Source organism: Excalfactoria chinensis, chromosome 1, assembly GCF_039878825.1.
Source record: "Excalfactoria chinensis isolate bCotChi1 chromosome 1, bCotChi1.hap2, whole genome shotgun sequence".
Lineage (NCBI taxonomy): Eukaryota > Metazoa > Chordata > Aves > Galliformes > Phasianidae > Excalfactoria > Excalfactoria chinensis.
The window spans coordinates 76,472,026-76,491,946 of NC_092825.1; the positions used below are offsets into that span (position 1 = coordinate 76,472,026).

General features: G+C 41.4%; 1 protein-coding gene across 9 annotated transcripts in view; it reads right to left on the minus strand.

The window, feature by feature from the left end:
* The window catches only part of CHD1L (chromodomain helicase DNA binding protein 1 like), a 22,084-nt gene continuing 2,163 nt past the window's right edge, over positions 1-19,921 (minus strand). For 3 of the 9 annotated variants that reach the window (XM_072327172.1, XM_072327173.1, XM_072327170.1), the window contains exons 3-23: positions 19,344-19,450; positions 18,053-18,167; positions 16,584-16,615; positions 15,569-15,650; positions 14,541-14,703; positions 14,132-14,287; positions 13,357-13,449; positions 12,782-12,878; positions 11,743-11,816; positions 10,598-10,708; positions 8,894-9,008; positions 8,137-8,290; positions 6,904-7,069; positions 5,875-6,020; positions 5,347-5,510; positions 4,521-4,729; positions 3,398-3,496; positions 2,927-2,997; positions 2,562-2,676; positions 2,229-2,337; positions 2-1,576 (exon numbers count right to left, since the gene is read on the minus strand). In XM_072327172.1, the coding sequence (XP_072183273.1) occupies positions 1,507-1,576; positions 2,229-2,337; positions 2,562-2,676; positions 2,927-2,997; positions 3,398-3,496; positions 4,521-4,729; positions 5,347-5,510; positions 5,875-6,020; positions 6,904-7,069; positions 8,137-8,290; positions 8,894-9,008; positions 10,598-10,708; positions 11,743-11,816; positions 12,782-12,878; positions 13,357-13,449; positions 14,132-14,287; positions 14,541-14,703; positions 15,569-15,650; positions 16,584-16,615; positions 18,053-18,167; positions 19,344-19,450 (2,448 nt within the window). In that variant the 3' untranslated portion in view covers positions 2-1,506. Of the gene's footprint in view, positions 1,577-2,228; positions 2,338-2,561; positions 2,677-2,926; positions 2,998-3,397; positions 3,497-4,520; positions 4,730-5,346; positions 5,511-5,874; positions 6,021-6,903; positions 7,070-8,136; positions 8,291-8,893; positions 9,009-10,597; positions 10,709-11,742; positions 11,817-12,781; positions 12,879-13,356; positions 13,450-14,131; positions 14,288-14,540; positions 14,704-15,175; positions 15,210-15,568; positions 15,651-16,573; positions 16,616-18,052; positions 19,451-19,921 lie in introns of those variants that run through there. The other 6 variants (XR_011902664.1, XM_072327175.1, XR_011902665.1 and 3 more) reach the window with 6 other exon arrangements.

Sequence of the window (19,921 nt, forward strand, 5' to 3'; positions counted from 1 at the left end):
TTCCTTTTTGGGGTGGTTGCTGTTTAGAAAGGGAAAATGCGTAGCACTGCACAGCTGAAGAAACAGCATGACATTTATTTTGCATAGCAACTAGCAAAAAAAAGCTACAGAGCCCTGAAATTCATCATCCAAAATACACAATTCCTGCCCAAATAAAGAGAAACGGTGGTGGGTAGCAAACTAGGAAAGCTTCATTTGGCATAGATCCTACAAAATGCAGTTCAGCGGAAATCTCATAGGCAAGAAATTGTGCCTTCATCTCCTTAATAACTCCAGTCAGATGGGCTGAAGAGATGGGAACACAGGACAGGGGCAGAGCCCCAGCTTCTCCTGGAAGCAAAGGAAAACATGAGGTCTTACATAGGAATACCTGGCTGTAGCAGTAACATAAGGTATACTCAATGGTGGCCAGAGAACCTGTAGCTGGGTTAAGATTTGGCTATAGGTGTGCACGTAGCCATGAAACAAATCTGCACTTGCTGGAGCACTCAGGAATTAAACCTTTTAAAGGGTAATAAACATAAAAGAAACCAAGAGGCAGAGGAACGGAGCCTTGAGTCTTCAGATCGAAATTACATGTTAAGCGTTCACTGAAGCTGACCAAGAGAAAAGCATAACTGACACTTTCATTCTGGCAAAGAGTTAGTATTTTTTCCAGGCAGGAGAACATGGCTCTGCCCTGTGGAAAGAGATCCGAGAGCAACGAGTGCTGCTGCAGCTGATTAACAGTGCCACCAGCCGGCCAACTGGAAGAGTGCCAGTTTACCTAAGGAGTAAAACGTCATGCGCATCTATTCGCCACCTTTCACCCCACAAACACTGCACAGTCAGACCCTGCTCCCGCAAGCCCTTTGCCAAATATAACAAGGATTATTCCTCTGAGAAGCCGAAGGAAAGGTCTTACACCCACAGAGAGGCTTTGCGGCACTAATGTCAGCAGGGTCAAAGAAGACAATGAATCCCTTCAGCTTTCCTGGTACAGCTAATAGCGCACAACAGAACAATATATAACAGTTTACACTGTGCAGGTGTCACATGGTGTCATTAATACAGACACCTTTCCACTGAGAGGTCTGTGTGCATTTAGACAGTCCCAGGAAACCATTAAAAGCTGGTGAAGAAAAGGACAGCGTGACAAGGGATGAAATCTGAAAGAGATGAAAAGAAAGACGGTCAAATGGTGCTATACTCCAAGCCCCAGCAATAAAACAATGTAAGAGATAACAAGTGACCACCAGTGAAAGTTTAATTTCCCATCTTCAAAACAGATTTAGGATTGTGCCAAGATCCTTTTCCCAAGTCTCTCTGAACTCTGAAGCAGTGCAATTCCATTCTAGAGCCACCGACGACATATAAATGTTATGACCAATAAAAACAGAGAGGTACAGAGATAAGAAATGGCTGTGTGAGATATGTCTCTGAAGGGGATCCGCACCGAAGACTGTCTACGTGAAGTTAAAAAAATCCTTGGGTTTTGGGCATGTTTCTCAATCAAATTTTGTATCTTCATGGCTTTGAGGCTGTTACTGATGAAGACGGCTGTGGAGCAGACCCTCTATTCCTAGGGAAATAGTATCTAATAAAGAAGAGTCAAGGAATGCTAAACAACACTTCCACCCAGAGATTTACAAAGCAAGAAGGCAGAATGCCCTGCTTATTGTTGTCTCTCTTTCAGATGTTCAGTTTCACAGCATTGCTGGCAGCAGCGCTGTAGAAAAGCATGCCTTTGCAGAGAAGTGACAAAACAGATACATATCTGTTTCCTTCCCTCTAAGGCAAAAGGAGTGAGCTGTTTAGTTACAAGAGCCTGTCCCAAGACACACCAACTCCAAGTTCAGCCAAAGAGTCAAGATATAGCTCGCTTGGAACACTGCAATGTATTTCCCCATCCTCCCCACATCCTCAGTTTTGCTACTGAGTCACTTCCGTTATTCTGAAATTGCAGTTATCTCCATCACAGATGTCATATGTGCAGAGAAGTTGATGGCTGTCAGTAGAAAATTGCCTCTAGTTCTGACAGACATACCAAATCACATTACCCTATCGTTACTGCCTAAAGCAGTACGTCCTTACCATCTAATGAATACCTGAAAGTCAGAACAACTGAGTTTTTAGCTGGATCTTGGCATGTTTCTTGCCTCATTTTCCTTACTTTTGACCCACCAAGATATAGGGAATCATTCCAGAATCAGATTATGAGCCAAACAAAACCTATTCTGAAAGGATACATGAGCGTGGGGATACCCCGTGTTGCCAGGTACTTCTGGATGAGCCTCTCGGTACCATACCAGTTGAAATCTTTTGTTGCGTACCCAATACGTGGAAAGTGCACCGATGCTGAGAAGTGAAGAAAGAGCACACACTCTTTAGGACAAGATATCCTTACAGAAAGCAGTCTACATAAGGACTTCAAACTACCCAACAAGAGCAGAAGGAATACTTTAAAGCGCAACATACCCATGGGAATCTCAATCTTGCTTCAGAAAGGTAATAAATAAAGGTAAAAACTGATCATCACACACGTATTTACAGAGTCACTATTCCACCACACAACCACTTACCATTCCTTTTCTTAGCTGCTAAATAAATCTTCTTCAGGCCCTTTTCCAAAGCAGACAGCTTAATGCCAGACAAGTTGTTGGACCGATCCCGGTGCTGAGCTACAATCAAGGCCAACTAAGGAGAAAACACAAAAAATGAAATGGAGTCTAAATACAGCGCTAAGGGACACAGCAATAGTTGCAGGAAAACAGCTTTATTAACAATTAGCTTTAATTAACTAAATAAAACTCTTTTTTCTCCAGTGGCAGTTTAGCCATTTTCAGTATTCAGGGCCACTGTCACTGGGAAAAAGACAAAGTTCACTAAACACAGTTTCAGAATCATGTAAGGAAAGCAACTCAAAAATGGAGCTTCTCATTCTCACCAAGTCTTGTCCTTTTCTCCTGGATTTTTTATTGTCAATGGGAAATAACAGGGTTCCTCCTAACTGCAGGTCTGCCCAGAAAACAAGGATGGAAGAAAAACAAATGAATAAATAAATCTGTCCTGTAGAGTCAATAGTGAGTGCAAACAGCAGAGATTCCACTGTCATGTTCTGTGTTATTCTTCTTGTCTGCCTCCTCATAACGGATTCAACAGTCAGAGCCCAGGGAAGCAAGACAGACACAAGCCTGCCCCAACACACAGTGACATGCCACCCAGTTAAAAACCACAGATGGAAAGAAAGACACTAGAACAAGAATAAACCAGAAAGTTAGAGAAAAAAACAAACCACAAACAAAAAACCAACAGGTCCTTCTACAGCAAAATGGTATTTAGACACCTCGCTTCCGCAACATCATTGGGATTGAAACTCTTAAGTATCTTGGCCTAGGGTTGTGTTTTAATCTCTTACCTTTCATCTTCCCTGCCATCTCATATATTTTTCTTGGCTGATCAGAACGAGATTCCAGAGCTGTAAATAAACCACCCCTTCCCCAGCGGCCAGAGTCATCTAGAATGCAATGACAGATCAGTGTTTTAGAAGCTGAGATTGAAGATCATCCCTGAAGAAAAGGGGCCTACTCTAGCTAAATGCAATGAATGACCATCAAAAACAGATATGAGAACCACATATGAATTGAAGTGAACCAGCATGTAAGGGACTATCCTAAAGGATAAACTTTAGCCACTGAGGAAAATCAAACTTGTCACAGTTCCCTGAAAAAACTGCAGTAAGAATTCCTTTCGACTGCCCACTGTGGATATTCAACCAAGTATTTATCATGGTAGAGAGCATATAAAACTGTCAGTACCCTCATACCCAGGGAGAACATACACATATTATGTCCCCAGATTGGTGCTTTGGGCTTCCCACAATTAGATGTTTGTTATTTGTGGGCTATTCTTGTCACTTGGCATTTCCACTTTAACCACAAGTTTTTATGCTGAGTTTAACGTAAGCCAAAGCAGCAGAATGTTATAAGCTATAGCCTTGCTAAGAACTTCCACTGATTCTGGAACAACTCTGTAACCTGAATTTCTCTCCTCAGCTTCAGTGTCATGACAGAGGTCCTAAAACTAGTGACAGGCTTAGAACCTCTGTACTGTTAGTGCAGAGAGACAAACACCATGAGAGTGAAGTTCTGACCTCAGCCTCTGAAAACACCCATCTCCCTCTGCTGACTGCACAAGGGAGGTGATTTTTAATATCTCAGTTCAGTCCTTACAGCTTACATGGGACAAATATAAGGTCTTCACCTTCAGAGGCATTGTCCCCACTTGTCCACAGAAGTGCAATTTCTAGACATACCTTTCAAGAGACTCAGCCAGAAACACAGACCCACATACCCCTTCCTAATACTTGTGTGGGTTATACATTTAGAAGTAGAGTCTGTACTGCCTCTATACAACTCAAGATCAAGTCAAACTCAAAATGATTTCAGTCTAGTATGGAACTAGAAATTACCAAGCTAGGAAGGTCAATTCAGCCCCTTGCCCACCCCACTTTACAATAGTTCTGTTGTCAGAAGTCCTACCCAGGCAGTGGACAATGATGGCATCTTCCTCTTCTGCTTTGGGGTGGGTGACATCTCCCATTACGTACTTGATACAGTTTAGGTCCACATCTCTGTAATCCAAATCCACATTCAGCCCAGCCTCTCCCTCCTCAAACTCTTCCTCAGACTCGCTTTCCTCTGAAGGGAGACAGGTAGATGTGTAATGATTTGACTCCCACCAAGCCATCCTGAAACAAGAGAACAAATTCAATGAAAATAAGCAAAAATGGGGGGAGGTCTACACCTTGCTTTAAATGACTACAGCAAAACACAGGAAATCCCCATCTGCATCCCTTCTGCTGCCCTCCTCTATTTTAGATAGGAACCAAGATTACTCTAGCTGGTATCTGCGATTTTAACTGCCATGTGCTGGTGTGATAAAATGACTGTAGGCATAGAAAAAAAATAAGCATACAACAAAGCGGAAGGAGTTATTCAGAGTGGTGAAAAGAAAAACAGGGAACAAGAAGAAGTTAATACATGTGCCAATGAATTACAGATATTAGGATGAGACATGGGGACATCTGAAGTCTGACACTTCAGATGTAGGTTGTCCCAAACACTCACTATACACTCAGATACAAGGCTCTCATTCAGGCCAGTCTGGATGAATTACATTAGATGTGAAGTATTCAGAAATATCCTGATGTATGAAGCTAACTCTTTAGGGTGATCTGCAGCCATTTTATCATCTTTTCCTCCCCTCATTCTCAGCCCCACTTGCCAGCGCGGATACAGAGCATGTTTCTAGAGCACACTGTAACAGATACCAGTTTAAAAGTAGTTGATGCAGTACGAGCCATACTTTTTCATGTGCTCTGCCACTGCTTTTGCCTTCCTCCTTTCCTCCATAAGCTTTGCTCTCTTTGCAGCTGCTTCTTGGCGCTTCTTCCTCCGAGCCTCCAGCTCCTCTGCACTCAACAAGTGTTTCCTCCTGGTTGACTGGTCCCGAAGGCCTGTAAGAAGAGTCTAGAGAAAGCAAGCAGCAATTCAGTGCTGCTCATCTCAAGCACACATCTGGTGCCCACTTTATGCTGCACTCCTTTCCCATTTGTCTACTTGTCTACAGCTCTCAACCATCAGATCCTAGACGTCAAACAAATGGGTGGTTTTGTGATCTAAGTTTATATTAGTGCCCAGCATTTCATCTCTGATCTGTTACCAGATATTACTGGATTTGTCCAACCCTCAGATTCAAGAGCCAACAATGGCATATTAATCTTCTAACATGTTTTTTTTCTTTGCAAGCTGTAAGTAAAGCTTGTGGAAAATGAAACTGACAGTTTCCTCTCAGTTAAGAGCATCGTATGCTTTGTCATAACTTTTGCCTTACATTTGCTTTGTTCCGGAGAGCTCTCCCTTCTTTACTGGTCTCTTCAGTCAAGGCTTTCTGAAGATCCAAAAGCTGATCAAATGCTTTTTGGTCTTCTCTGCTGGGTTCTTTTGAATAATCCTTGCCTTCATACACATACATGTGATCTTCAAAAAATAAGTTACAAGTATAAGAAAGGAACTGAAAGCCACTAACACTTCAACTATATAGCAAGATCAAAAGCAATTAGGCTTCTGTTACACTGTTCTACCCTCAGCAGAAAAAGACATTTGCTGTCTTTTATATAGCCAGCATCAGCATAACATTAAAACAACAGAACCAAGATTTGCTTCCTCAGACAAAAGCTTTCTGCTTCAGTCACAGATCCGTATTTAAGTGCTACAGTGTACTCAGAGAAGAAAGTCAGTCTGTCTCATGGCACCACAAGAGAGAAAGCATGCTTAAAATTTATTCTTGTTTAATACAGAGAACTAATCACAATTAAGTTACATTTGAATTGGAAAGTAGAATGATGAAGACAAAATAGGTTTGTTCTAGCTGTTCAGATTCAATGGCTCTGCATTTCTTACCTCATGTCTTGGAACTCTTTAAGGTCATTTTAGCTTGTGTTTTTCATGGCCAATAATCTTTGTATGGAGACATATACAAAAGAGTTGCTATATAGTTTTCCCTTAAGTTATTGTTATCTTTCTACATCTGTAATTCTATCTTAATGATTCTCCATGGGAATAACAGCAGCTGCAATTTGAGTGCTTCCACTTTCCTGAGGTCTCCAAATTTGAAGCACATTAAGGAATTCAGCCCCTCTGGCCAAGAAGGTGGGCAAATATTGTTATCAACGTTTCAGGCAAACAAGAATGCAAAAAGAAGAAAAAGACCAATTTAAGCTCAGAAATCGAGCTCATGGATGGGCCACTTTTCTTTACAAGTCCAATTTTCTTCTTGTTACCTGAAAAATACCACCCCTCCCTAGGAAGCCTCCTCTACTAGCTCCCAAGCACTCCATAGGTATTTCAGTTTGTAACTTACTTTCTGTATCATCCTCCTTCTTCTCTTCTTCACAGGGCAGAACAACATCCATTACCCACTTCCCTCCTTTTGTCTCTCCAAGGATGTTTTCCAGCTCCACATCCCGGACAGTACTTCCTTCAGAGGACAGCAATTTATCTAAGCCGAATTTCAGGATTTCACTCAGCTTTATCAAAGAGAAGAAGAAGTTTGGTACGAGTATCTACTAATTCAATGCGAACCCCTGTGACTCAAGCTTCTCAGACATAAATGGGAAGGTTATGAAAGTGAAAAAACCTAATCCTTTGTATTATCTGCACTTTAACATGTCTGTTTTTCTCAATACCTATTGAGACAGGCCCCTGTAGCCTATCTTCCTCAAACATATTCAGACAGGAAAGGCCATTTTTTCCTCTACAGGCCAAACAACAACAAAGGCATCATTCTGAATGCATTCAAGGAGCTTTCTTCATAGCCAAAAAAATCTGGGCTTGTTTTTGCCCCACCTCTTAATAAAAGAAAACCTTATATCCCACAAAAATTCACAAGGAGCATAATATCAGCGTGGAATTTCCTATGGGCTCAGTTCCACTTCTCGCACGGAAACTCTAATTGCTGAGGTACATGCTGATGAAGGGGCAGGGGGTAGGAAAAGATACATTAATTCCAAGCCTTTCCCAGGTTTACCTCCATAGAGGAGACATATCCCTCCAAATTTCACTTTGCTTGATGTTTTCTACCAAAGCTCTCATCCCAAAACTCAGCTTTTGGGTCAGAACCATAAATCACACCCAGACTCCTGAGACACTGTATCTGCCAGGAGGTCAAGCAAAGGTTGACCAAGTTTCAGACTACCAATCAAAAGCTGTCAAAGTACTTAATCATTAGCTCTGTTTGCGAGAGAAGGGCAGGAGATACAGATAAGTTCTTAGAAACAATGAGTCAGCCTTCACTTTAGACCTGTTATATAATTAAAAGAAACAAGGGACATTCTGCCTTCTCTTCTCCAAGAAAACACATATTTTACACAACAGATGCACCTCAAGACTCTAAAAACTATCTACAAATTTCCAATCTTGTTTGGACCTGGAATGCAATGTTGATTCCTAGGATGCACACAAAAGCTGTCATGTCAATGTATATCCCCCCAAACTGAAGTGTCTTGACAGGTTCACGTCAGACAAGAACAGAGAAACACTCTAGCATTACTAAGAATGTTACTGAAGTCAACTTGAAGGTATAGCTCTATCTTACCTGTAAATCTGATGCTTCGTGAGGCTTGTGTACTCCCAAGGCAAACTGACCTCCTTCTACAATGGCATTTGTCAGTCGAAGCTTGGAAGCAGCTCTCCGGTAGATGATTTCTTCAACTGTATCTCGTCCAATCAAGCGGATAATTTTTACAGGCCTTCATAAAGTCAAGAAAATTCTGATTATTTTCTTTGTTTGAGGTAAGCAGTTTCTTGGCATGGCACACTTATTGTAACACCTTATCCAATCTTTTTGTAGGGATAAAAAGGCAACAGCAAAATCAAAGACAACAGAGGGTGGTGACACACTGGAACAGGTTGCCCAAGGAGGCTGTGGATGCCCCATCCCTGGAGGCATTCAAGGCCAGGCTGGATGTGGCTCTGGGTAGCCTGGTCCAGCGGTTGGCAACCCTGCACATAGCAGGGGGCTTGAAACAAGATGATCATTGTGGTCCTTCTCAACCCAGGCCATTCTAGGATTCTATGATAAGTATAACACTGAAGTGATTGCTTCTTGACACAGGATGAATGCTCACTGCAAGCATGCAGGCAATCCCCCAGATTCCATCTCCTCCAAATTTACAAAGCCCCCATCACACATGACAAGGATAGGACTGCATAAGGCTGCAGAAGAAAAGCAGAGACAAAATTGTCTCTGCTCTGTCTTTGACCTTCAATTTACTGTCCTTTTAACACCTTTGAACACTATTGTCTATGGAAAGAGACACTGCAATGTAAGGAGAAGTAGCAACATTTCTCACTTGTGCTGCCCAATCCGGTGAGCTCTTGCTATTGCTTGCAAGTCATTTTGTGGGTTAAAATCACTGTCAGTAAAAATAACTGTATCTGCTGCCGTCAGGTTCATGCCAACTCCTCCTATGAGCAGAGAAGATCACAGAGTACATCAGTAACAGAAAATTAAAGACACAGCTGGAGAATTTATTCTATGCAAGGTTTTGTCAGATCTGATCAGCTACATTAAATTCAGTTCACCCCTCAGTCCCAAGTCTGAGTCTCCCAAGGATCCAAATAGATGGATGAGCCCAGCATTTCTGTATTTCTCTGTGCTTCCTGCAACAGCCCAAAGCAGAGCAGCAGCATGCATTGTAGGGGAACAACAAAAGAAAGAAAGGATGCAAGCAAATCAATACAAAGGCAATTGGTTGTCAAGACTGATAACACAGATGTATTCTTCAGCTGTCAGGAAGACTAATGCAGCAAGGACTGGCTTTACTGAGGCTACAAAGGTCTGCCCAAGCTATGACTTGGTTGAAGCACAGTAACAACTGGTAAATACACTGTTGAAACAGTGGGAAACAACACACCCAATTATACAGCAGCCAGAGCCTAGGTATAAATGTGACTTTAAACAGGTTTGAAATTAGAGTTGGACTCTCATGGAATGAAAGAAAAAAAATGTTACTTTATTATAATATTCAATACTGTCACAACATACTACAGGCAAAAGAGGGTGGAACCTGTTCAAGTACATTCTTTCCTGCAAGTGTTTCACAATAATCAGAACAATCTTGCAAGTAGAGATAGTCGTGCACTTGAAAATCTCTGCCCATAACACAAGGATGGAAATATGGCTAGCACTGCTGTCCCCAGGTGGATAGAATATGACAGACATAGCAGTGAGCACTAAAGAGCAACTCTTGATTCTGGTAGACTGTAGGCAGGAAGAGTTTAGGCACAGCGTTAAGAGAAGCATCTATTTCTTGCACTTTGTATTTGGTGCTTCTCTACAGTCTCAGTATACTCCTCTCCACTCCCTGCAATATTATCAGAGCCACTTTAATTCAGGAAAGTCTGACCAGAAGCCTAAAGAAAGAAGAAATAATTAGAGCCTGATGCTTGAGATCAAGCAGTGTTGATCCTCTCTCTGAAGGTAAGCAGAAGCCTGCCCTTGTGCTGGTCTGAATGAAGAGACAGGAAGGACTGAAACCATTCAGATGACACAGATAGGCCTGGGGAGCTAAGAGAAAGCTAAGTAGAGATGGCACTCCTGTGGTGTTCTTTGCAGTTTCTGGTATGTAAAAGGCTCTCAGCTGAGTCCATCTGCCAGCTAGAGTGCATGTACACATTCATGGAGCAATTCTACCAGCTTACTTAGAGGAAGTCTATTTCTGCCTAAAGCCTGATGAAACTTCAGAAATAAAGTACTTGAAGAAATAAAATGTGAGTGAGATTCCTTCAGCTCAACCAGGCGCATTGTAGAGCTCAGAATAAAAGTTACTCAAACAGTTGCAACATGAAAACTACCTTGGCATCAGCTGCTGAAAGGAAAGCACAGGAATCAGGTCTCCTAGCTAATAAGCCCAAATTTAGGATGTGTCTTGTCTCTCAAAAATCCTCAATATTAACAGAATATGGAGGATTCAGAACACCCTGAAATTTTGGAAGAGAGAGCAAAAGAGGAGTGCAGAAGCAAGACAGGTGTTGTCTCTCCCTTCCTTACTTACCTGCTCTGGTGCTCAGTAGGAAGACAAAGATGGGCTGTTGACCAAAGTTCTTAATGGCAAGGTGTCTCTCTTCACCTCTTACAGAACCATCCAGCCGCTCGTAGCTATAGCCTTCCCAAACAACAAAAATGTATGTTTCTGAAATTCTGGTTATACTCTGTCTCTCTTATTTAATTTGTCATACTTTTACTACTGTCCTGACTTTTTATGCCAAGCCCTCCTGCTCTGATTTGCATTTTATCACCTTCAGCTCCTCTGTTCCTTTCCAGTGACCCTGACTCCCAGACTGACTGTCAGCAAAAGCTAATTTAGCTAAATCTGAAGTGGAAACTCTTGCATTTAATTTACTGCATAGAAACAAGATGGAGAAATACAAAGCCAAAGCATAATAACATTAACACAGAGCCCAGTTTCAGACTATACCATGCTGGCTGTTGGCTCCACATTACAAGCCAATAACCATCATATCTTTCATATACAAGCTTGTACTGCTTTCAATGTGTGCTTTCCTGTGAGCAAGCAGCATGGGAAATGGCCCTACATTTGGCTTTTTAGTGCAACATTAGTTGTCCAAATCCATAAACACCAAAGAAAAGCCTCTTTCATGGGAAGTCCTAAGTAGGCATAGAGCCATGTGGGTTGAAACAAAAGAAAATGTCTCAAGATCCCTTTGGCAGCCTTGCCAAAACAGTCATATTGAGGCCTCACTGCCAACAACTGTTTTAATCAAAAACTAATTTCCTGGTATAAATGTGGCACAACTTGTGTTCTGCACTGGACAAACTGAATTGAGAGCTAATAGCTTTACTACAGCTACTTCAGGACTCAGGTACATAATTAACCACAGGTATATAATGAAACTCTGCTACCCTGCCATCTGTTAGCTCAATTTTATAAAGGAACCAAAGCTCAAGCTATGTTGAAGAACTACAGTGAAGTTCAAGTTCCTTGCAGGCAGGTAGCACAGAGAGATTAATTCAAATCCCAAGTCATAGTCAACTGTAAGAATATGTTTTCTATCTACTAAGAAGAAACAAATGCCCATCATATTCTCCATCCCATGCAGATCAGCCAAAACCAGACTAAAACTATATAGCACAGGTCATTAAGATAAGCCCCTTGCTGCCAAACCATGCAGATCATACCTCTATAGTCCATGTAGTCTTGCAGAATGTCAAGCAGTTTAGTCATCTGAGAAAAGAGCAAGACACGATGGCCACTGGAAGAAGAAAGAATGAGATGTCACTAGCAACATTATAATGTGACAGCATTTCACAGAGCAGTAGAAGGGTTACAGTAGCTCACCCAGCCACTGTTATATAGAAAGAGCTCTCCACAACACTGCACTATGCCTCACAGAGTCACTGCCAACTCCCTCAACACATTTTCAGCTCCACATCCAGGTGTAGCCAGTCAGCCCCACCTGCTACCATCAGTTGCCATGCGTAGAAGTGTGGAGTCGCAAACAGGTAACAAGGCTCTGGCACAACACTGTTGCTGGCTAAACGCACCTTGGCATGGACCCAGAGAATCCTGGCTAAAAGGATCCTCAGCTTGAATGTAGAGCCATGAGGGTCTTTATCACATGACCTGCAGACTAGATCGCTCTCAAACAACATAATAGAAAACATCTTAAATACTGGGAAAGAGTAGTATCAGCATCTCTGTGACAGAATAGAGCTCTGAATACTGACTCCAAAACTAAAATTTCAACTTATTCTGGGGCTTTGGTCCTGTCACATTTCTTTGTCATGCTCACTGTGCATTCTGCCTCCTGGGCTTACAGAAGCAAGGCAGTGCAAAAGACCTTAACTGATTCATTGGAAGCTATTCATGAAATTCAACAAAAGCATATATGCTGAAAGCCCTGTCAGATATATATTCCTCCAGGTTCCCAGCATAAATTTGGCAATATATGAGAACACGTGAGAGTTAGTGAAGTGTTTTGAGAAATGTTTGAAGGGAAGCTACAAAATTTTTTTGAGATTCCTCTACAGCCTGTAATGCAGCTCTTTGTACTGAGATGATCCCATGGCATTATGCCAGTAGCATAATTTAAATAGGGCAGTGCTTGTGTTGTGGTATCTGCACAATCTATGGAGAAACAAGGCAGCTTTCCTTCTTAGTTTATCTTTTTTCCCTGTGTCAACTCAACCTTATCTTCCTCATCCCAACGTGACATACCCATCATACAAGAATGAAAGGAGTTTATCCAACAAACATAGTTTGCCGCTGGCTTCAATGATATGATCTCCAATCTCAAAGGGCTCTGGTTCAACACCTGGAAAAGAAAGGGGTCTCAGAAGTAGACCTAATTATACAGGTATCAACTCAACGATCAACCTTTAAGTGATCATGTTGCCAAATACTGCCAGGCAGACCCCCAGGATGCTTGCTTGTTTAAAAAATGATGGTCTTTGACTAAAAAGACCAACTATATTTTGACTAAATTTTTGACTAATTTTGACTAAAACACCCTCAGTACTTCAGGAAGTACCTCACAAAATGCAACGTGATTTCATTATTTAGGTGAAGGAAGACACACTTACAACAAATCAAGTGGTGAGCTGAAGTAGAAAGCTTCACAAGCCCATACTTTTATCATCACTGATGAGTTGTCCTGTGCTAGAAGTGGTCACAGATCCACAGCTGGTACAATACTGTTTACTATTTGCCCCTTCTAAGCAATTATTTAAGTAATAAAAAAAAGCATACAGAAAAAAAGTTCTATTTCAAAAGAGAGAAGAATGTGTTCTTACCATTGAAAAGGTACGGGTGGGCAACACACTTCCGAAGCTGTATTAAGACATTCTGAAGCGTAACCTTCCTTCCTGTTCCACCTTCAAATGCATCTGAAACGAAGCACACAGGAAAAAAAGAACTGAGTAGGAAAACCCATGCTTCACCAATGGTGTGACTGAGAACACCTAAGCACTGCTTCTGCACTGCTTCAGCACTGAAGTAACTCTTTGCGCATCATTTCTGTACTTGATATTTCATCTCAAGAGTAATACATCCATCTTCATGAACCAAATAAAACTCCCCATGCTTTTCTTTTTTTGATGGAGAGAGCCATATGTGGTATGTAGAAATGAAAAAGGAAGATTTCAGAGAACCAAATACTTTCTCTTTTATCCCTCAGGATGCTCTGTTACAGTTGATTCATACATGAAGTGCCAAAGAGTGAGTTGTTAGGATAAGGATCTGTGGCTGTATTATCTGTATGGTTCTGTGGTTTCCTAAGGCACTCAAATCTACATCCAACAGGTTTCAATTTGCTATGTAAGATCTATACTATTACTAGAAAAGTTGTAGAGACCTAGAGTTTCCTATATAAACTTTTTTTGTCTGAACACAAGAAGAATGGACAGGAGCAGACTTCTTCATGAGATTTTTAATTACAAGCTGATCCAAAGCAGATTCTTGAAGCTGTCCCTCCCCAGCTCCAGATTCATAGGCCTCTTCATCACAGGCTAAAAATCATGAATCACACAGCCCCAGAATCAACCAATAGAATTCAAACGCCTCAGTTACCTAGATCTTTGGTCAAAATAGCTTTGTAGTACTTCCTCTGCAGAGCTGACATTCCATGGTACAAAACTACTTCTACCTTTTTCGGAAGGTCTGCAGTCACCTCAGACTTGACTCTTCGAAGCAAAAACGGTTGCAGAAGGTTGTGCAATTCTTTGGCTATCCAGAAGCAAGATATAACAAATTAACAATGAATCATAAGCGATTCACACAGTATCTTTACAACTATACTTTCAAAAATAAGTGTATAAAGGAACCTTAATGAAATTATCCTAGCCCAGTTTTACAGAGAAAACAAAAGACAGTTGCACACCTAAAGTACTTATCAGCTACACTAATATTAGTAGTCATTATTTATACTATGTGCCTGTTTCCCAACCCTGATTCAAGTACAGCATCAGTTGTTACTTACCTGGCTCACTCTCCTTTTCAACTGCTTGGTAATACTCAACAAACTCTTTCACTTGTTTTCTAGGAAAAATATCAGGTTCAATAAAGCTGAGTAAGGAGTACAGTTCTTGGAGGCTGTTCTGGATTGGAGTTCCTGTGAGCAGCAGGATGAAACCTACTGGGAGCTGAAAGAACGAACAGCAAAACAAAATGAAAAGGAGGGACCATTTGAAAAGTTACTTAATCCACAGTTCCACCCACATCCTTCTCATGCTTAACCTAAAGACGACAGGTGGCACAGAAATGCCTGCAGAATACTGCAAATGCCAGCCAAAACCATATTACATATGGTATGGCATGACTGTCAAACAGCCCTACCAAACTTAGGCTGGCACAAATGCAAAGAAGACAGCATAAGCAAGAACAAAATGCAAAAACAAAATGAGAATTCCCAGATCCAATAGTGCATACTCACTGTTAATGACAAACAACTAGAAAATGCTGCTGAAATAGGACAGTAAAATGAAACTGCAAATGACCACATGCCATTTCTACTTTCTGACCTACTCTGATAATCACAGTGCCATTATCCAGTCCATGCTGCTTATAGCAACCCCTCACCAACTCTGAGGCCTTCAGTCAAGAAAGGGTACTCACTGGTGTCAAGGCTCACCAAAGAACTTCACCAAAGAGTAATCTCCAGAAAGAGATGCTACTTTAGTGGTGGTCAGTCCTTAAAATGGGATCTAGGAGAGGTGGAATCAAGCTCCACCCCTTCTGGAAGCACAGCTGAATTACCTTCACCTGTGCTCCTGAAGCTGACTCGTTGCTTGCCTCAGATGGTTAATCAGAGGTTCAGGCTGTGATCAACTATTTCCCATACAAGGCCCTTACTGCTCTGCCACTAACTATGTGGACCTGTTTAACAATTCTGATGGAATCTGGTTGTGGCCCAGGGTTAATAACAACACAACACAAAGGAATAAACAGAAAATCAGTACCCTATAGTGAAAAGTCTTTATACAGTAGAAGGTAGCTGGTATGTTTTACCTTGGTAAGTGTCTCATAAAGCAGAGAGTTCTGATTTTTCAGTCTGTGAGCTTCATCTACAACCAAGGCAGCCCAATCAAAACTGTGAACAAACAACACAGCATCTCCAGTTACTTACAGAGAAATTTGCCAATGCAAAAAAGACTGAAATAAGTGATGGCTTTGTTTGGCTGAACTCAAGAGGCTCCTGCTCCACGAACCACAGGCAAGGATTACAAATGTGGCAGAAGAGAGGGAGGAATTCACAGTACAGGTTTTCAAGAGCCAATACTGCCTCTTAACTACAGCCTGAAATCCAAACTAAGTAAGTTCAATTCAATTTGCTGTTTCTCTCTCCACTTCCATTTCTGTGGGAAAAAATTGTGTAAGTACAAGTAAGTCAAACATTCAAGATCTATCATGTGGAAAAAGACATGAAATTAGGCCCTTACACCCATGCAAAAGACCCAGCAATGATGATGAGCTAATGGCTGCAGAGGTGTTACAAACCTTTTGCAAACCATCCAGGAGTGGAACTTCAGCTCAGTCAGGGCATGATACAGCCACACACACCATCGCATTGTACAGGCTGCAGAATCACTTGCTACCTACTAGATCCACTAGACTTAACACTAACTCTTTTCAGCACTCAATATTCATTTCCGCTAACCATGAGGATTTCAACTCCCACATTACAGAGTGACTTCCACGCAGTTCTGGCTGATGGATAGGCAGGGAGGGGAGAGCATGACCCTCCAGCTTTTCTTTCCCACACACCTCTCTTCCCAGTGGAACACAAGGGCTGGAATCACGTGGATCTATATTTTCCCCAGAGCTCTTTTCACATATATCCTAAGTGACGTTAAGGGCTCTTCACTGAAAGTTGGGTAAAGGACTCTGATCAAAATTGAAGAGCACCTCTGGCTCTTGTGAAACGTGGAAAATCTTGCACACAGATAAACATGCACCTCAGAAATCTCTGACAGACTTGCAGAATTAAATTTAAATAATAATAATAATAATAACCTGCACTCACAATTTGAGAAATGCTGCATCTTTCATACAAATCTGCAATGAAAGAAAACAAACGGTTAGTTACAACTTAACACATAATTCAAAAGAGAGTCTCTCTCTAATTGCAAACTATGGTGAAATAGTGCAGGGTTGGAGTGAAGTCAGTTACCAAGGAAAGTAATATAAAAGATAATGTAACCACAATCTTTAGCAACTCTTCATTTTAATGCTTCTCTGGCAAAGTATCAATAGTAAAACCTCAGAGAATTCATGGAAATTTTCAGACAAGTCTGCAATGTTTGTTCGTATCATTCACACCCTGTAAGAAACACCATGCACCTTCAGCATTATAGTCTTCTTGACTCTAAGCAAACACAAGCTTCAGTGGATTAGTCTGACCTGCTAATGTCCTAAAGTGCTCACGCTATTTGCCCAACTTCAGATTCGAGCAGGAAGAGAAACTGGGTCAATTGATATCCCTTAAGAAGCACGGAATTTTATCATCAGAACAGCAGAGATGAGAAAAATACTAGCTAAGTCAATATCTCCATATGGCTGATTGTTTTGTCAGCATTGTTTTAGCATGAGCACCTCCATTTATCACATTCAGTACAAGGCTCATCACTGCACTCCTGGCTTGTGCATGGTGGAAAAAGATGCAGGTTCAGAGTGATCAGCACAGGTCATGGCTCCTAAACGAAGGAAATGGTAAAATACTTGAGAGGGAAAGCAAAGGGGCAAAGGGAAGAGGAGATCAAGCAGGGAACAAAAGAAGCTGCAAGAAGCTTCCTCATTTAATTTTGAATTGATGTGTCTGTTAAGAGGCTATTAAAATGAAATCAAAGCACTGATACAATGTAACACCTGAGTGGAAATGAGTCATAAGAGAAAGATAAAGGCTTTTTTCCACTCCATATAACTAAGCACCAGGTCATGCAGAACCCAAAGTAGTGATCAAGGAAGCTACCCTACTGTTTCTCTGTAAAGTACTGACTGGATTCAGCCCCAAATTCCATCATTTTTTAATAGAAACCTCACCATTTTACAGTCTGGTTTTGGCTGAGGAAGGCACGCAAAAGAGGTACAAACATAGGCAAGCTCTTTCAAAGTGTTCCTGCAGTGACCAATTAATAGAAGCTTAATAAGCATCACACATATGTGTGTGATTTTCCATTAAACACAGATGATTTGTAAGGCAGCACAGAAAGGCAATGAAAATACCAGGTAGCATCAATTAAAGATGTTTCTGATTTTGATTTGTTTATTCAAGGTGTGATACAGCTGTGTGGTAAAGCTAGGGTTAAATTAGATTATCTTCAGGACACAAAAGCTGCAGCAACCTAGATGAGCAGGTGATGTGGGCTGCAGAGTAGAAAATCACTGGGCAAGGTTAGAGTACAGAGGGCAAGAGCTGAAGCGCATTGTACAGAGGAATGGAAAAGGCGAGGAAAAACCTGAGCTCTCTTTTACAGTGACAAAGACAAAATGTACCTCATATGTTGTCAAGAGCACATGGAAGTGAGGTTGCTCTTTCACATTCTGCTGCAATTTGTATCGTTCCTCCTTGTTGCCGATGTACGTCACAAAAGAGAGACCTGGAGCAAACCTGTCGTCAAGAGGAAGACAGCAAAAGAAAGATAGCACCTTATTCTCCTGGGAGATGTGGCTGGATCTCAGCTCTTGAATCTAACTCCTTCCTGGTTAATTTGCATCCCAGCTTAGCACCTCAGCTGCTGGTTTTGGTTTGGACAAATGGCATACAAACTAGCTTATCCTAGGTCTCAAAGTATGACGCAGATGATGGATAAACAATCTAACGGCCCATCTGCAATTCTTAACTGAAAAAGCTCATGAGAAGCAAGTGATTCTCCAGCTGGGAGCAAAGAATTGGTCCAGAGGTAGCTAAAGTACAGGTGAACAATGTCTGCAGCACATAGTTCTACATCAGGGCTCCAAAAATCTAGCCTCCATAGTGAAAGCAGATAAAATCAGTTCCATGGAAGAAGAGATGGAACCATAAAGTTCTTCTTCATTTAATCCCTCTACTAATGCCTGCCTATTGTTCCTCTGACATAGCTGTTCACTACTGAAGTTTACCATATTAAGTCATACTGGACCGTACCTTTTCCCAGCTATTCCAGCTACCTGTTTATCCAAATCAGGCCAGATCATTTCAAAATCTAACCTCAATAATTTTTGTTTCTGACACAGTGTTGCTCAACAACCACACAGAAATACATCTGTTCTAATCTACAACTTTCAGCCACTTTTCTTAAAAGCAATGTCTGGGCTCAGGCCTAAAAACATACAGATTCTGGGCATAGCAAACGTGCCATCAGCCCAGATGCTGTACCCCAGTGAATATGGGTTGCATGCATGGATGTAAGGTATTTTAGATGCACGTGTGAGCATGCCAAGAAACACACTGTTCAGCTTGGGTCTTACCTTTCATCATACAGAATCCTGGCTGTCTTCAGCAGAATTTGCCTAAGAAAGGCTGAGCATGGGGGGTTAGAAAATAACAAGCATAAAGCTAGTGAGGGTATATCTACTGACAGTCATCCAACGCCGTAAGTTGGATGAACGCATGGGTATCACAGCACTGTATAGGCTATGCATTAACTGCAAGCAGCATACACATTGATTTGTTGTTTGGTAGCTTACCTCTTTTGTTTTATTTCCTTATGAAAGGAAGAAAATTGCTAGACTGAGCATATCTGAAGAGAGCCTTTGTAACTCACCATTTAAGGCCATAATGAGTCTGACAGTTGTTTAAACTTACCTCTCCAGCTCCTCCTTCCAGTTGCTCAGAACAGACAGAGGACAAAGTATCAGGGATCTCTCTTTGTTCGTTAGTTTTTTTGTCAAATAAAGAAGTAGTGAAATAGTCTAGAAGGCAAGGAAAAAAAGTATTTTTTTTTAATAACAAAGAAATTCCTAAACTTGCATAAACTGTCCCCTTGAGGTTTATAGCCCATTTCCCACAAGTTCTCCAACGCAAATCAGAGCTAAGAGAACACCAAAGGAGATCCATCATCCATGACATAAAAGCTGACATCCTAAAACATTACCTCAACATCTCTAGCCCTCTTCCAAAGACATCCCTCCAACAGTCCCAGAGATCTACCACACATCACTTTCTAAAGCTGCCTGTTTGTTATTTAAGACCCACTGTCTGAAACCAAACCACAATCATTCACTCCAACAAAACTGAATCCCAGATCTACATGGACCCCACTTGTTGACAGACTCAAAAATCACCCTACTGCAGGTGCATCAAAATGACACCATTGGCTCCATACCCCCTGTGTTAAGTAGTTAACATTACTTGTAAGCTACTATGAATTATGCATTCATACA